The sequence below is a fragment of the Caenorhabditis elegans genome, chromosome III (genome assembly GCF_000002985.6).
Source record: "Caenorhabditis elegans chromosome III".
In the NCBI taxonomy this organism is placed as follows: domain Eukaryota; kingdom Metazoa; phylum Nematoda; class Chromadorea; order Rhabditida; family Rhabditidae; genus Caenorhabditis; species Caenorhabditis elegans.
The window spans coordinates 3,446,758-3,461,603 of record NC_003281.10 but is presented as its reverse complement, the minus strand read 5'-3'; the positions used below and the strand labels follow the sequence as shown (position 1 = coordinate 3,461,603).

The 14,846-nt window shown below is 38.6% G+C and overlaps 5 protein-coding genes across 5 annotated transcripts; 1 reads left to right on the top strand and 4 right to left on the bottom strand.

The window, feature by feature from the left end:
* Nucleotides 1-13: 13 nt before the first annotated feature.
* On the bottom strand, nucleotides 14-1,198 carry C34C12.8 (GrpE protein homolog, mitochondrial). The gene is made up of 5 exons (NM_065312.7): nucleotides 1,144-1,198; nucleotides 988-1,091; nucleotides 678-919; nucleotides 403-618; nucleotides 14-281 (listed from the first exon to the last, which is right to left on the bottom strand). The coding sequence occupies exons 1-5, from the start codon at nucleotides 1,191-1,193 to the stop codon at nucleotides 180-182; spliced, it is 714 nt and encodes a 237-aa protein (NP_497713.1). The 5' UTR covers nucleotides 1,194-1,198; the 3' UTR covers nucleotides 14-179.
* A 294-nt stretch (nucleotides 1,199-1,492) lies between these two features.
* C34C12.2 (Fibronectin type-III domain-containing protein) lies at nucleotides 1,493-7,818 on the bottom strand. Its single transcript, NM_065311.6, has 7 exons — nucleotides 4,990-7,818; nucleotides 4,739-4,939; nucleotides 4,534-4,692; nucleotides 4,161-4,304; nucleotides 2,595-3,608; nucleotides 1,851-2,132; nucleotides 1,493-1,783 (listed from the first exon to the last, which is right to left on the bottom strand). The coding sequence occupies exons 1-7, from the start codon at nucleotides 5,002-5,004 to the stop codon at nucleotides 1,559-1,561; spliced, it is 2,040 nt and encodes a 679-aa protein (NP_497712.1). The 5' UTR covers nucleotides 5,005-7,818; the 3' UTR covers nucleotides 1,493-1,558.
* Nucleotides 5,754-7,259, bottom strand: C34C12.1 (Autophagy-related protein 14; the record flags this gene model as incomplete). Its single annotated transcript, NM_065310.1, has 3 exons — nucleotides 5,754-6,664; nucleotides 6,707-7,004; nucleotides 7,050-7,259. 3 exons carry the CDS (start codon nucleotides 7,257-7,259, stop codon nucleotides 5,754-5,756), a joined length of 1,419 nt encoding a protein of 472 aa, NP_497711.1.
* On the bottom strand, nucleotides 7,344-8,410 carry C34C12.12 (Transposase). Its single transcript, NM_001267945.2, has 3 exons — nucleotides 8,272-8,410; nucleotides 7,931-8,049; nucleotides 7,344-7,672 (listed from the first exon to the last, which is right to left on the bottom strand). Coding segments are annotated over exons 1-3 (153 nt in total). The 5' UTR covers nucleotides 8,305-8,410; the 3' UTR covers nucleotides 7,344-7,671.
* Nucleotides 8,411-8,990: 580 nt separating this feature from the next.
* On the top strand, nucleotides 8,991-14,588 carry K01A11.3 (USP domain-containing protein; the record flags this gene model as incomplete). The annotated part of the gene is made up of 3 exons (NM_065309.5): nucleotides 8,991-9,092; nucleotides 9,508-9,774; nucleotides 13,913-14,588. 3 exons carry the CDS (start codon nucleotides 8,991-8,993, stop codon nucleotides 14,462-14,464), a joined length of 921 nt encoding a protein of 306 aa, NP_497710.4. The 3' UTR covers nucleotides 14,465-14,588.
* Nucleotides 14,589-14,846: the final 258 nt, after the last annotated feature.

The following is a 14,846-nucleotide window of genomic DNA, read 5'->3' as shown; positions in this document are numbered from 1 at the left end:
AAAGGGAATTGAAACTCAAAAATTGTTCATTCGAATCCTATAAAACGGCGGGAAAAAGTGATTGGAGTGTGATGAAATAACGGAAAAAACAGAAAAACAATAAAAATTACTAGCTATTCAAAAAAAAACTACAAAAAACCGGAAAAACATTAAAAAACCAGAGGAAAATTAAAAGAAAATTATTTAGAGACGACTCCAACTTGAGCAGGCCGAATTGGACGTTCTTTCAGGCTGTAGCCGATCTTTGTACACACTTCGATATGTCCGACAGGTTGTTTGGCCTGAAAATGGAGGAAATTAAGCATTTTGTGGCATTTAAAAAGGATTAAATAAGCCCAAATTGTTCAAAAAATACAAGATTTGGCTCTTTTATTTCGGAAAATTCGGGCGGTTAGCACTAACATTAGCAGATGGAATCTGGAAAACGGCTTCGTGGAGATTGGGGTCGAACTTTTCATTGGTTGGATCCACGGTCACAAGGCCATGCTTTGCGAATGTCTTTGCCATGACAGTACGGGTCATTGAAACTCCTTCGAAAAGATCTTTCAGAGCTTTTCCTCCCGATTCCAGATCTTCTGGCTTCACAGACTTGACGGCAATGTCGAGAATATCGGAGACCTGCAAATTTGGAATTATTTTAATTGTTTTTCGGTTGATTTTGATTTTAAAAATCGAACCTCAAGTAAATCTTTGCAGAATGATTGGATTGCAAAAACCTTAGCATCGTCGGTTTGCTTGATACCTCGCCGACGAACATTTTCAGTTTCAGCAAGCGATCTTTGATATTTATCCTTAAAATCCAAGCTTTCGGCCTGCAAATCGTCGTATTCCTTGAGAAGAACATCAAAAGCACCCTTTGGAATCTGTGTCTTGTCCTCGCCGGCAATCGAAGTAAGAACAATTTCTTCATAGTCGGCTCCTGGTTTTTTTTTAAATATTATATCAGTTTTTAGAATTTAGAATTTGTTTTAGAGTAAAAATCGCTACCTCTGAGTCTCTTTCCGTCTTTTCTAATCTCATAATTGACTTCTTCCGATGATTGTGATGCCGTGGCGCTGAATCTTTGAATGCGCAAGTTTTTCTGAGTTTTCCTGCAATGAAAAAATTTGATTTTCACCGTTATTCAAAATTCAAGGAACTTACAGCGTTTGTTGAACAGCCTGGCCGACGAAAGACACTCCTTTGCGCAGCATATTGTCTGAAATTGCCAAAATTTGAAGAAATTAGGAATAAAAAACGAAAAATCGGCGGAAATTGGTAAAAAACGAAGAAAAAATTAATAAATTTCATCATGACAAGAAATGCGCCAGCACATGACTCAAGTGCGCCAGTAACGTGCTGGCGTGATTTTCGTGCGTGTCTGCGTCTCCATGCTTTGCACACTCTTTTCGAGGAGTTTTTAAGCGGCAATTTAAAGTGGAAAAGGGCAAACTGTAGCAGTTTTTTCTTAACTTTTTCTGCAAAAATCTGTGTATTTCCGCAAAAAAACACAGCAAATCCAACAAAAAATTTATTATCAATGCTCTAAAAGCCTTAAACACAAAAAAACCAAGATTTGTCACTTCTTATGTTCGCGTTCTCCATCAAAATCTGGTCGCTTCGGTACAAATCGATATTTGACAATTTTCGAATCATCTTTTCCATCAGTCACAGGTTCCAGGTGAGCTTTCGCGAAATGCGGTGATGTGACTGGAAATCTGGAGCATCCTCTGAACGTGACGCTTTCTCTGGATTTCACGTAACTCGGCGCATGTCGGCGCTGACCTTTCCATTCTGGGGGACGCTGAAAAAAAAGTATGTATTATTGCAAGTGCGCTCCAGTAAACTGAGCGATTCCGGCTGTCACTCACTCTTAAGGCATTCAAAGCACCCGGACTTGGAATTGCATATCGAGCTGGCTGGGCTATTGGTTTTGGCACATATCTCGGAGCACTTGTGCTGGTAGATCCACTGGAAGAGCTGCTGATTGGCTCAACACGAGATCTGTAAAGAGTTGAGGAGATATCCGGCATGTCAAAATGATCTGATTTCTTCGAATTTTCGGGCGGTGCAGAGCTTCCGGTGGTTGAAGAACTACTTTGAACTTCTTTTGAATCAAATATATTGTGAAGTGCTGTGGCAATGTCGGGCATCTGCAATAATTTTCCATTTTTGCCAGTTTCATATTCAAATTACCGCCAAGAGACTTTGTTCAATAGAGCGCGCTTGCATTATTTTAATTTTTGTTTTTTTTTTCTCATCAATTCTCTGAACTTCTTCATTTTTTGTGAATTTTCACTGAAAATTTGAATGAAAAGTCAAGATAAATGCAAATTGTTCATTAGCTTTTCAAATTTTCAGTAAAAATACACAAAACATGAAGGAATTCAGTGAAATAATTAGGACAAAAAAACAAAAACAAAAAATAATGCAAGCGCGCCCCATCGAACAAATCGTCTTGGCGGATTTTTTCATTTTCAAAAGTTTTTTATTGAAAAAACCTTAAAATTTGACTTTTTTTTCCTGAAAAATTGAAAAAATCGATACTGACAGATTGGCAAAATTTCGCGGAATTTTAAGTAAATTTTTTAGCAATTTTTTTCGTTATAACTAACAGGAGATTTCTGGCTTCCGAGAGCTCCATTATCTTTCTTTTCTGACTCAAATCCTCCAATTGTACTCGAAGAACTATTCATTTCGTCCGATTCCACCACCACGTGAGATTTGTAAGGCGTTGAGGAAATATCCGGCATGTCAAAATGGGCTGATTTCTTCGAATTTTCAGGAGTTGCAGAGCTTCCAGTCTTCAAAAACGAGCTCATTCCTTCTGACTGAGCTTTGTAAGAGGCTGAGGTGAAGCCTTCTGGCTTGATATAGCGAAATTCTGGTCTCTTAATATATCCTGGAATAAGCTTCAAGTTCCTGGAGTTACTTTCCGAGCTAAAATTGAATGGTTTTCCTGAATTCACCACATATCTAACTTCTCCAGTGTTCAGCTGATCCGAAATTTGTGTTCGGCCTGGAGGGCCTGGAGATGCTGTGATGGGCTTTCTGGAGCTGCTGCTGGTGCTTTCAAAATAGAACGGCTTCCCATAGCACGCAGAACTTGTGCTGGGCTGATCAGGCTTCAGATATTTCGCTAGAGGACTTCCGAAGTCACTTGAATCTTCCCCATCCTGGGTTCTGTCAGACATCAATGAAATATCCTCTGGATTTATCAGCTTTACATCAGGCTTCTTCCTTGGTGTAGGCTTTTTGATGCCGACTTTTTTTTCGATTTTATCAATTTTCCATTTCACTTCCGACACGTCTTTCCGACTTTTCTGCAGCTCTTTCTTGAATAAATCTGCGAATTTCCACGAATTTCGAACTTGAATCGATTGGTTTGAAATTTGTGATTCTTTAGCTTTGTTCTCCTTCATTAGTTTAACATTTTCTTTTTGAATATTCACAAATTCCACTGAAAACACTTTAATCTCATCCTCTCGCATTGTCAATTTCTCCGTTAACGCAGCTTTTTCTTTTTCCAATCGTTCAATTGTTCGTTGTAGATGTACAATAAATTGGGTTTGATCACCACGAGAAGATGGATTTAGAGTGATTGAATTCGATGTTGATGGCGTGTTTTTCTGAAATTTAGAGAAAAATTGAAAAAAAATTATGGAAAATTTAGTTTTTTCATGATTTTGAATTATCGGCGAATTGCCGGAATTGAAAATTTCAGGCAAATCAGCAAATTGCCGGAGTTTAAAATTTCCGGCAAATTGGCAAATTGCCGGGATAGAATTTACCGGCAAATTTCGGGCAAATCGTCAGATTATCAGGAATTGTAATTCCCGGCAAATCGGTAATTTGCCGGAATTGAACATTTCTGGCAAATCGGCAAATTGCCGGAATTGAAATTCTCGGTTTTTAAGAATTTTTCGCAATTTTTTGTTTGCTTTTTCGGAATTTGTTGAGAACTTTTTTTCGGTTTTTAATAATTTTTCACAAGTTTAAAAATTTTTTCATAATTTTCGGGATTTTCTTGAATAACAAAATTATCTTTAAAAATTTAGAACAACAAATGGCAAAAAATCTGGAAATTCCTTTAGAAAATTTGTAATTTTTTCAGCTCAAAAATAGAAAAATTCCAAAAAATTTCTCATTTTTTGCTGTAATTGTTCCAAAATTCCACCCACATCATCGTCTCGTTTTCTTTTCAATCCAGCTGTATTTATATAAACAAATTTTGGAGGAAGCGGATTTTTTGCAGGAACTGATGATAGGACTGGAGCATTGACACGTGGAAGGGCTTGTGTTTTAACAATTGTTCTTTGAGATACCTGGAAATAAAATTATTGAAAAAAATGTGTTATTCAATTTTTTTTTAACCTTTAATTTAAATTGAATTGAATTAAAATTTTTATTTAATTAATAGAAAAATAAGATTTTTTTAATTTTGCAAAATAATTTTGAAAATGAGCTGAATATATTTGAATTCCCGCTGTTTTCAGGCATTTTTCTACATTTTTAAAAAGTAATTAATACCAAAAAATAACCCCGAGAACCAACCCTTGGAACAATTTCTGTTTTCACTTGCTGTCTGACAGGAGATGAAGTAGATGCAGTTTCAGAAGTTTTCATGAGATTCTGTGAAATTTTCGCCTGGCGGGCAATTTCCAAGTTCGCTACCCGAAAATTGAATTTTCTAGGCTGCGGCGGAGAAGGATTCTGAAAAATGGAGATTTTAGGATTAAAAAAATATAAATTAAATTACCACGTTCAGAGGCTCCGCATCTTCCACAATATTTCCAGCATTTATCACAGGATCCTGCACATCAATTGGCTCTGGAGCCACATCTTGCTCCGCTTGTTCAGCTTCAAGACGGGCATTTTCAGCCAATTGCTGCTTCCTCTTTTCCCGAATCGCTTCCAACACTCTAATTGATGCTTCCTTTCGTTTCCTTTTGTTGTACACCTGAATTTGAAAATTTTTAAAATATAAACTAGAGTAATTCAAGAATATACCTTTTTTTTCGTCATCTTTGCACGTTTTTGGTGATTTCTCAACTAAAATAAATTGTTTTTACTTGGGAAAATGCAGATCTCAGCAGAAAAATAGAAAATCGAATGGAAATTTAGCGAAAAAACGACTCAAAACCGTTTTCAGCAGCCGATTGTTTTTGTTTTACACACGTGCGGTGGAGCGCGCTTGCATCGCGCAAAAAGTCTGCAGACACCGTGACGGTAATTCACATACTGGGTACTGTAGTCAGTGAAAAAAAAAACAACACATTTTAATTGACGACAATTCGTAAAAATTGAAAAAATGTTTTCAAACTGGGTTTTTTGAAAATTGTAGAACAGAAATTGTGAAAATTGTCAGTTTTCATTTTAAAAAAAATCAGAGAAAGTCTAAACTACCGCATTTTTTGTAGATCTAGGCAGATCAAACATGGGACACACTGACACCACGTGCTTGAGCTAATCTGTAAATTTAAATGCTTTCTTTAAAGAAAATATAAATACTCCAACCTCAAATCTTCCATCAATTTATTCTTCTCATTTTCCAGATGTGCAATGGTGGATTCAGCTTCCTTCTCGATGCGATTCACCGTCATGGATCGACACTCGAAGCAATCCACGTCAGGAGAATCTTCAGTGGTAAGCTTCCAACTTTCAGGATCCCACAGCCCACAGCATACACCGTGTACAGACTTGGAACAAGTCTGACAGTCCACTTTGCGCCCATTGTATGAAGTTGCCAGTTTCATAGTCTTGTCCTTGAAAAATCACATCGCTGCTCTACACGGCTCGGATGGTGACTTGTACCCGTTGACTTGGCGATTCTTGAAGTTTTGAACTATCTGAAGAGCACATTTTGTTCCTGAAAGAAATTCTTCCAGCTCCTCCAGTTTTTCAGCTCTATCATTGACTACTGCCTTCGAGATCCTGGTTTTCTTGATGTCACCCCTTTTTAGTTGCATGGACCTGCTGATCGACTGTCCTCGTAGCGAAAAGCACTGCATGCACTGATAGGTACTGTTTCCTCCCTCATGACCAATAGCATCGCATTGGAACTTCATATCTCCCCCAAGATACTGCTCCACAGGTACATCAATGTCCTTATCGCCTACTTTTATCTTTAGGAACAATAATCGATTGAGTTGTTCAACGATGGGACCTAGATACTTTCGAATGTTTTCACTGCTTTCGTCATCATTGAAAATGCCAAGTGGAATTAGATGGAAACAGCTGTTAGGTTGGGAGACATTTCCAATTGACAAACATAACTTGAATTCTTCTGATCCTTTATCGCCGAGGATCGTAAGCCAAATAGGATCGTCTCCAACTACCATCTTTCCATTAGCAACTAATTCATTAATCCTTTCAGTTAACATTTTGACGACGTCGAGCAGATGAACGGCGACCACGGATTTACCGTCAACGGTATGCTCGGTGACCTTTAATTGATCCGAGGAGCCAACAACTTTCTCCAGCTTTTTGATCTCATGAATAGATGGCAATGGATCGATACATCCACTTCCTCGCAGCATTTGTTTCAACTTGGTGAATCGTCTTCTCGTGAGGTTGCTGGCGTGATAGAGATATAATCCTTCCCTCTTTGACATCTTCCATTTCAGAAGACCCAACTTACTCAATCTTCCAAGAAGAAGGCAGTAAAATTCAGAAGCTTCGCCGCCTAAAATCACTTTAAATAACTGTATTTATAGGTATTTCTCACCACATCGCTGAAGTTCAGCTCTCGCTATCTCTATTCTCCTAAACTTCTCGCTCCTGCTGATGAGATTTTTGAATTCAGTTTTGAAAGGTGGCCGTTTCCCTGCTTTCAGGTCCCGAATCATCTTAACATCTTCCACTTTTTCCACATCTGCCATTCGTAATTCATCATTTTTTCCTAAAAGTTGCCGATCTAATTCACTTTTTGCAGTTTCCAAACGACGGTTTTCAGTTTCCAAAACTCCTTTCTCCCGTTTCAACTGCGAACTCTGTTTCATCGTTTTCAGTTCTTCTTGTACAGCCTAAAATATTATCTATTCCAGCAATTTCTTATCTCTATTATATACCTTGTACTTATCATTCAACTTTCCCAACTTTTCAGAGTGCTCTCCATTAAGCTTATTCCTAATTTTTTTCAGTTTTATTTCAGCATCTTCTTTCAAAAGTTTTGCATCGCTCACGTCCCTTGTCAGCTTTTCATTGTCTTGCAAGGCACGTTTCAGGTCGGATGATAAAGATACACCAAGCGGCGTCGTCATCCTAAGCGGCGTAGACATGGCTTCCTGTTAAAAAATGTCACTTTGCCCAGAAAATTTTTGCATAGATTCCTTGGAGGTGTCCTACCCTTTTTAAAGCACAACAATATTTAATAACATTTATTATAGTATAAACAATTTAACTTTTCAGGATGACGAGGATGGTCGGCATAGATCGATGGCGAGGATGGTCGGGATGCATCAATGACGAGGATGGTCGGGATGGACGGCTCGCGACAGGACCGGTACCTTCGAATCATTTACTATTTTTTTTCAGGTCATTTTTTAGTTATTGTAGACCAATTTCGAAAATTAAACCCCGTAGGGCATTTTATTCTTCCAGATTCGTCGACCCTCCGAGCAGCTCCAACAGCAACAACAATGGCTCCAACCTCCCCAACCGCTCCAACAGTAACGACGAAGAAACGAATAATCTATAAATGTATTGTAAATAAAATATTGATTAATATTTTTCTGTCAATAAAAAATACTTTATTTCAAATTTTTTCTATAAGTTTCAAACATTTAAATTAATTTTCAGGCTTTTTTCAAATTAGAAAATAGCGGGCGCAGTTTCGCTCGCTATATTCTGGACTGCTTTAATAATTTTTAATATTATTTTTCAAGTTTGGGGGAAAATGAGAACCGCGAGCTCATCAGCAGTATGTTCTCCTTTTTCCCCCAAATCTCACCAGCTTGTTCGATACATCTTTCCGATTCCTCTTGGAAGCGATCCCAACAAACCGAGCAATTGCAAGTTAAGAATCATATTCGACATCGCTTCCTCGTCCGCTGCGAATTCGTCATCTGTCTGAAAATAACAAATTTACACTTGAGAAATAATTTTCTAATATCAATCGCATTAACAAATTTATTTTATTGTTTATTCAAAATAAAAGCGAGCGCGGTTTCGCTCGCAATACTGGACTGCACTCTTTGAATTTAAATTAGACTTTTTTGCAATTTTACCAGAGAAGAAAAGGAAACCGCGAGCTCATCAGCAGTAAATTTCCTTTCCTTCTCCAAAATTTACGATCCATTTTTCGTGATTTCTTGAAACTTTCATCAGCGACCACAGCGTTTCAGTTTATTTCACTCCAATCCATTTCATCGATCCGGCAAGACCCTTTTCGTTGCACCTCCGCCCGATTTTTTTAAATATTTTTCTGAAAATTAAGTTGACGGCAAGATAAAAAATTTATTATTTATTTTTCAACAAAAAATTAACTTTAAAAATGGCAAAAAGCTATATTTTAAATGAATGGAAGAAAATAAAATAAAATCACAATCTCTCGTAAATCCTGCCCGCTTGTCTGCCTTTGCGCGTCAATTCGCGTGTTTGCGGCCAATACACCGAAAAACACCGATGAGACAGCTTGACTACACGTGAACAAGGAGAATCCTGTTGCGAAGGCCCCAGTCCCACAAGTCAAGGCACGACGGATCACTTCCGTTTATCAAGTAGACAAAGTAAGGAAGTTCGTGGAGAAAGCGGAAGAGGCGAGACTCATAGTAAAGAAGTTGGGAGAGGAGATTCAGAAGGAGGAGGAGGATCTTCGGAAGGAGGATGATGAGCTTTGGAAGAAGAAAGTGGAGACTCGGAAGGAGGATGAGGGGTTTCGGAAGAGGAAGAAGGAGTCTCGGAAGGAGGAGGACAAGTCTCCGAAGAAAAATGAGGAGATTTGGAAGGAGGAGGACAAGCTTTGGGAGAAAAATGATGAGATTTGGAAGAAGGAGGTGCAGTCCCGAAAGATGATGGAGGAGATTCGGAAGAAGAAGGAGAAGCACTTGGTGGAAAAGGAGAGATGGACCAAGATGGAGGAGGAGCTTGAGAGGGTAAAAGAGCGTGAACAGGTAAGTATTTTCATTTGGAAAAGTAACTTCTCTGTTTAACATAACTTTATTTAAGAAAGTTTTCGCGGGAATCAAATTTTTGAATCAACTTTTAGTGGGAATTCGTAGTTTTAGTTTTTTCTTTAAAAAGTGTTTCGAGAGTACAAAATTTCAGGCGTTTTGTGTAATTTCTCCAATTTTTGACGTGATTTTTATAGAAAAAGGAGAGCAGCCTGAATAATTAAAGGCGGAGCCTTTTTTGCGGTACTGTATGCCTCACTTTTTGAAATTCAGTAAAGATAGTGATTTTAGCTGAAAATAACTTTTTCTCAAAATTTTAAACGATCATAACTTTTCACAAAATTCGGTAGTTTTTGGGTATAACCTTTAAAAAAATACCAAAGAAAATGAACACGTACATCCCAAACACTTACAGGAGATCCTCGATAAGCTTCCTGGATTGAAGCTCCAAAACCCTGGTAATTCATGCTTCCTCAACGTCGCTATCCAGATGATGCAGAAAGCTGGATGTGGCCGTCACTTCAAAAGGACATGTGAGACTCCAATGCACAAGCAGCTCAAATGGATTTTTGACGGGAAAAAAGAGACGAAGGACGCTACAGTGCTCCGCAGCCTGCTCTCTGATAAGACGCTCAAGACGGGTGCACAACGACCGTTCAAAGCCTTCAATGCTCTCATGGAGGTGAGTAATAGATACTAATAATTTATTATATTTATAACTACCCGAATGTGCCGGTGCATTCGCTATATTCGACGCGCAAATATCTCAGAAAAAATCAGTGAATTGTCCATAAGTAGAGGATAAAAAGGAAACCGCGCTAAAAGTTGATATTCTGGCGTCGAACTTGGTGAACAAGGGTGTCGTTTTCGAATTTTCGGTTATTCACGGAATTCTGGCTTCCCTCATAAATCGAAATGGCAGAGTTTGCCGAACTAGGCCATTTTGGGTGGGAGAGATTTTGTGTAGATTTACGGTGCGCTGCGTGTCGCGTCGCGGCTCGTTTTTAGTTGTAAAACTGATGTATTTGTCCGCGTGGAGTACACGACACTTGTCCACGCGTTGTCCGGCAGGCGATTGTCAATGGAGCGCGAAAAGTCAATGAGGAAGGCCAGAACGAGGGGGTACGTTTTCGTAAGGGGATTTTTTCGTAAGGAACGCTTTCAGTAGGGCAATGTGCGGCGCGCCTTTTCGCAAGCCCGCCGCACAGTCCTTCGCAATGCGCCGCACGCTTCTTCGTATTTATTTATTTATTTTTCCAACAGGAAATTTCTAACGGAATTCAATTAAAAACGGATTTTTAATGGAAATTAATTAGTTTTATTCGAGCTAAATACGGATATTTTCAGAATTTTCGATGACAAAAACGGGTTTCAATCGATTTCGAATCGATCAAAATTAATATTAATCGAAAATGAGCGTTTCCTTCCCGGAAAAAGAAGAACTTGATGCTGAGAGTGATCCAAGCGGAGCCAAACGCTTTTTTAGAGGCAAGTATTGATGTCTAAAGATTAATTGAAGAGTGAAAAGTATTTTTCAGCGTTCGACAGGGATCTAAAGAAGAAAAGAAATCCGAAAGCGTCTGCTACAAATGTATGTGAATCGACTCCTGCAACAATCGATCTGGTTACTCCACCTGCATCACCACGTCGGTCTGATTCGTATATGCAGTTTCCTTCAAATTCTCGAGAGCTCGATGAGCCGAGATCCACTGACGATATCCCGGAATGCGATTCAATAGCCAATTCTACTCAGGAAACAAGCTCGGATACAACAGATTCCATGGCAAATACTGAAAAATTTTTTGATTTTGATCCAGCTGTATTTCCCGAAGAAATGGATCACGATCTACAGGAAACCAGTGAATTCAATCTTCTGTGTAGGTCTTAACTAATAATTAAATAGAAATAACAGACGTTGTATTTTAGGTCACAATTCATATCAATCTCCGTTTGAAGACGAAGAGACTCCATACCATCCGGATTGGTTTTTGACAAATAGGTTGTTATTAATCAATAACTCTATCAAAATATAAAATTCCAGCAAGTCACACGTATTACGTTCTCTGATGCACTATAGACCGATTGCCAATAGCCCAAGAGGGGTGCTTGAAATGGCACCGGAATATATCAGCGAGAATAGTTCAGATTTTTGGTATGCCTTCTAACTTCTAAAACAATTAAACATAGAAACTATGCAATTTCAGTATTTCGACGAAACGAGGAGCTCCATTGGTCATTTTCAACAATCAAAGCTATCGTCCGAGAGAAAAACTGAAAAATGGGGACATTGTGGCTAGGTGAATTATCGCTAGGAAAAAATTGTCACACATTTCATTAATTTATTTCAGATGTAACGTTACACTGGAAAACTCGAGAAAGTGCCCCGGATCCGTGCGTATCAAGACTGAGACAGGCCATGTGAAAGTCAGTCGTGATTGTGATCACGAATCGAGGAGAAGCGAAATTGCAGTATACTGAAATTTACGTTTTTCAAAACTAAATTTATATTTTAGGTGCAATTAATTATGAGAAAAATCGCAGTTTCATCAATGTCTTCTTCACCATCAAAAGAACGCCTTTATGAGCTTGCTGTTACACTTTCAAAAAGATATGAAGTTGTTGAACTTCTCAAGAGCAACGTAAATAATAAATCGTGGAATCAATAAAACATATACTTTTTCCAGAAAGAAATCAGTCGCATACTGGACGGTATGCTGAGTAGGAAATCGACGAATAGTTTTCCACCAGCCCTCGATTCTGCCTATTTTAAAGGAGGAAAATGTTGTTTAGACAGTTCTGGAACGTTTGAGTCTAATAAGGATTTGCTAGTTGTGTGGCAAGCAGAGGAAGCTGAATCTTTGTATGGTGCACACAGCTTGCATTTGGATGGGAAATTCTCAGAAATTCCGAAAAATTATCGACAGCTTTACATCGCAACAGTCACGGTGCGTATTAATTGAAAGGTATTTTGATGTCAACCAATGACATTGCAGGATCTCGATACGAACTTGGCAGTTCCATTGGTTTTTGCTTTGTGTGGCTCTGCCAAAGAAGATTTGTACAGACGTTTGTTCCTATCTTTCCTACGTAGTGGAATCCAACCAAAATACGTATTTTCAGGTAAACGTTGGTTATATTTATTAAATTTATCAACCTATCCAGACTTTGAAGTGGCCAGTGTTAATGCGAGCAGAGCTGTGTGGCCGAATGCGGACATTTTCGGATGTTGGCGTCACTTCAAAGTGAATCTTTTTAAAAATCTGCGAAAAGGTAAACCTAAATATTTAATGCTGCTAACCTAATTCAAAATTTCAGCTGTTGGAGACGATATCAATAAGCCGGAATTCGTGAATCTTTTAAAATCGATTTATACTCTCAGTTTTGCTCCACACGACAAAGTACTTCTTTGGCTCCGTCTTCTGAAATGTCGAACAGTTAATATTCATCCAGCATTGAGAGGTTTGAAAAATCTTGTCATGAAATCAATTATTCTCGTTTTTCAGATTTCTTCAGCTACCTCGAAAAATTCTATTTTGGAGAAGATGCTCGATATCCCGTTGATTTTTGGAACTGTAGAGAGAGGGTTCGAAACGGATTAGAGTTCACAAACAACCCGAGTGAGCAGCAATTTTCCAAGCTGAAGGCAAGTTTCTTTTTGTAGTTTTTTAAGTTCTCAAATAGGTATATAATATCGATTTGTTTTGTTTTCCAGAGAATGTATCATCACAACGACTATCAAAACCTGCGAGGAGTGATTCAAAAGACCATTCAACTATCAAAATCATTGATCCTAGACTTGAAGAGACGATCCGGAAATCGAACAACCGCTGTGCCATTATACAAAAACCCCGATTTCTGTACTTCAGTGTTTTTGAATTATACCGGTTTCAGTGCTTTTAATGAGAAACTTTTCCCTTTTATGGAAATTCTGAAATGCTATCACTGATCTCTTTGTTTACCTCTGTGCCATTAGATTATAGAAACAATTTTCCATACTCAGGTTATCCAAATTTCGCCATGATTTTTCTTACTTAATTTAATCGAATTAACTTTTGTTTGCAGTTTTATTTTCCATTTCGACTGAATAAAAAATCACTTCTATCATTTTAATCGTTTGGCTCAGCCTGGATCACTCTCAGCATCAAGTTCTTCTTTTTCCGGGAAGGAAACGCTCATTTTCGATTAATATTAATTTTGATCGATTCGAAATCGATTGAAACCCGTTTTTGTCATCGAAAATTCTGAAAATATCCGTATTTAGCTCGAATAAAACTAATTAATTTCCATTAAAAATCCGTTTTTAATTGAATTCCGTTAGAAATTTCCTGTTGGAAAAATAAATAAATAAATACGAAGAAGCGTGCGGCGCATTGCGAAGGACTGTGCGGCGGGCTTGCGAAAAGGCGCGCCGCACATTGCCCTACTGAAAGCGTTCCTTACGAAAAAATCCCCTTACGAAAACGTACCCCCTCGCCAGAACCCCGTGGTGATTTCTAGGGAAACTCCAAAACAATCAGTTGTTTTTTAATTTTACAAAATAAAATCGAAAATTTCCAATTTATTGGAAAAATTAAATGACATTTTCGAAAATGGATAAATCAAAATTTGTTCGTTTTGACGAAAAATCGAATATTTAAAGGTAATCAATCAATCAAAAAATAAAAACTCGATAATTTTGAAGAAAGATCGAAAACTTCGTCATGAAATCAAGAATTTTCTGTTAAAAAAATCGAAAAATCGATAGTCTTGACAGCAATAAATACCCCATGTTCTAGAAACTACTCAGAATACTAATGAACTAATATGATTATAACTTTTAGGACCTCTCGACTGAATGTGGTGCCCGCCACGAACCACTTTGCTCAATGTTCAGCTACCAACTGATCTCAACGCTCAAGGGTTACACCGGAGGCTGCGGAGAATACCAGCTGTCCATAGAGAAACGAACCTCTTGCTTGGAATACACACTGGGCAAGAGGAGAACATTCTTAGACGTAGTAGCGAGTAAAGAGCAGAAGTGCCTGAAAAAGCACACAGTCGAGGGTGACTTTCTGGGACAAAGGGAATGGCGGGTCGAGCTAAAAAATTCGAAGTTCCTATTGGTGAACATCCGCAGAAGGCCGGGCCAGGACACGGGGTTGTTGGACCCAAGAGAGCCAAACATTTTTCTGGGGAACAAGTTGAAGCTTGTCGGATTCGTTGAAGTGGAGATGTGTGGTGGTGGCGAGTATCATGCAATCTCTTGGACTCGTCATGGAGACTACTGGACGCGACACAACGACGATAAAGAAACCGAAATCTACGAGCACCCAATTAACTGGACAGCCATGACCATCGGGCACTTGTTTCTTTTCGAGAAGGTTGATACTTGATCTCTTATGTTAAAAACCAGCCGCTGACCGCGCCTACGGCGCGGCCAACGACTGGCAAAATTTAAAGTGTTCGACACATAAAACACCAAATATTCTTTTATCAATGTCACATGAAAAAATTGAAACTATTACTTTTTCGAACATTCTGGCAGCTAAAAAAATATCACAGTAGCTTGACATTAGCATGTCCCCCACCAACTCTCAAGCCAACACCTCTTCAAAAGCATAAAAGTCAATTTTTCCTGAACAACGGTAACCCTACAGTAATTCCCCAATACCCCTACAGTACCTTGACATCATCCCCCACCAACTCCTCAGCTCCCGCCAACATGATATCAAACACGAATCTCTCTCACCACGATGGGTCTGGCAACGAAGGGTC

Coding starts and splice junctions, on each gene's coding strand:
- C34C12.8 (NM_065312.7), bottom strand. CDS start 1,193: ATGCTGCGCAAAGGAGTGTCTTTCGTCGGCCAGGCTGTTCAACAAACG. Junction 1,092..1,143: donor CAGGCTGTTCAACAAACGCT/GTAAGTTCCTTG, acceptor TTTTCATTGCAG/GAAAACTCAGAAAAACTTGC. Junction 920..987: donor AGACGGAAAGAGACTCAGAG/GTAGCGATTTTT, acceptor AAAAAAAACCAG/GAGCCGACTATGAAGAAATT.
- C34C12.2 (NM_065311.6), bottom strand. Junction 4,305..4,533: donor AAACAGAAATTGTTCCAAGG/GTTGGTTCTCGG, acceptor TTTTATTTCCAG/GTATCTCAAAGAACAATTGT. Junction 2,133..2,594: donor TCGGAAGCCAGAAATCTCCT/GTTAGTTATAAC, acceptor AAATTATTGCAG/ATGCCCGACATTGCCACAGC.
- C34C12.12 (NM_001267945.2), bottom strand. CDS start 8,304: ATGAAAGTTTCAAGAAATCACGAAAAATGGATC. Junction 8,050..8,271: donor GAAATCACGAAAAATGGATC/GTAAATTTTGGA, acceptor TGTTATTTTCAG/ACAGATGACGAATTCGCAGC.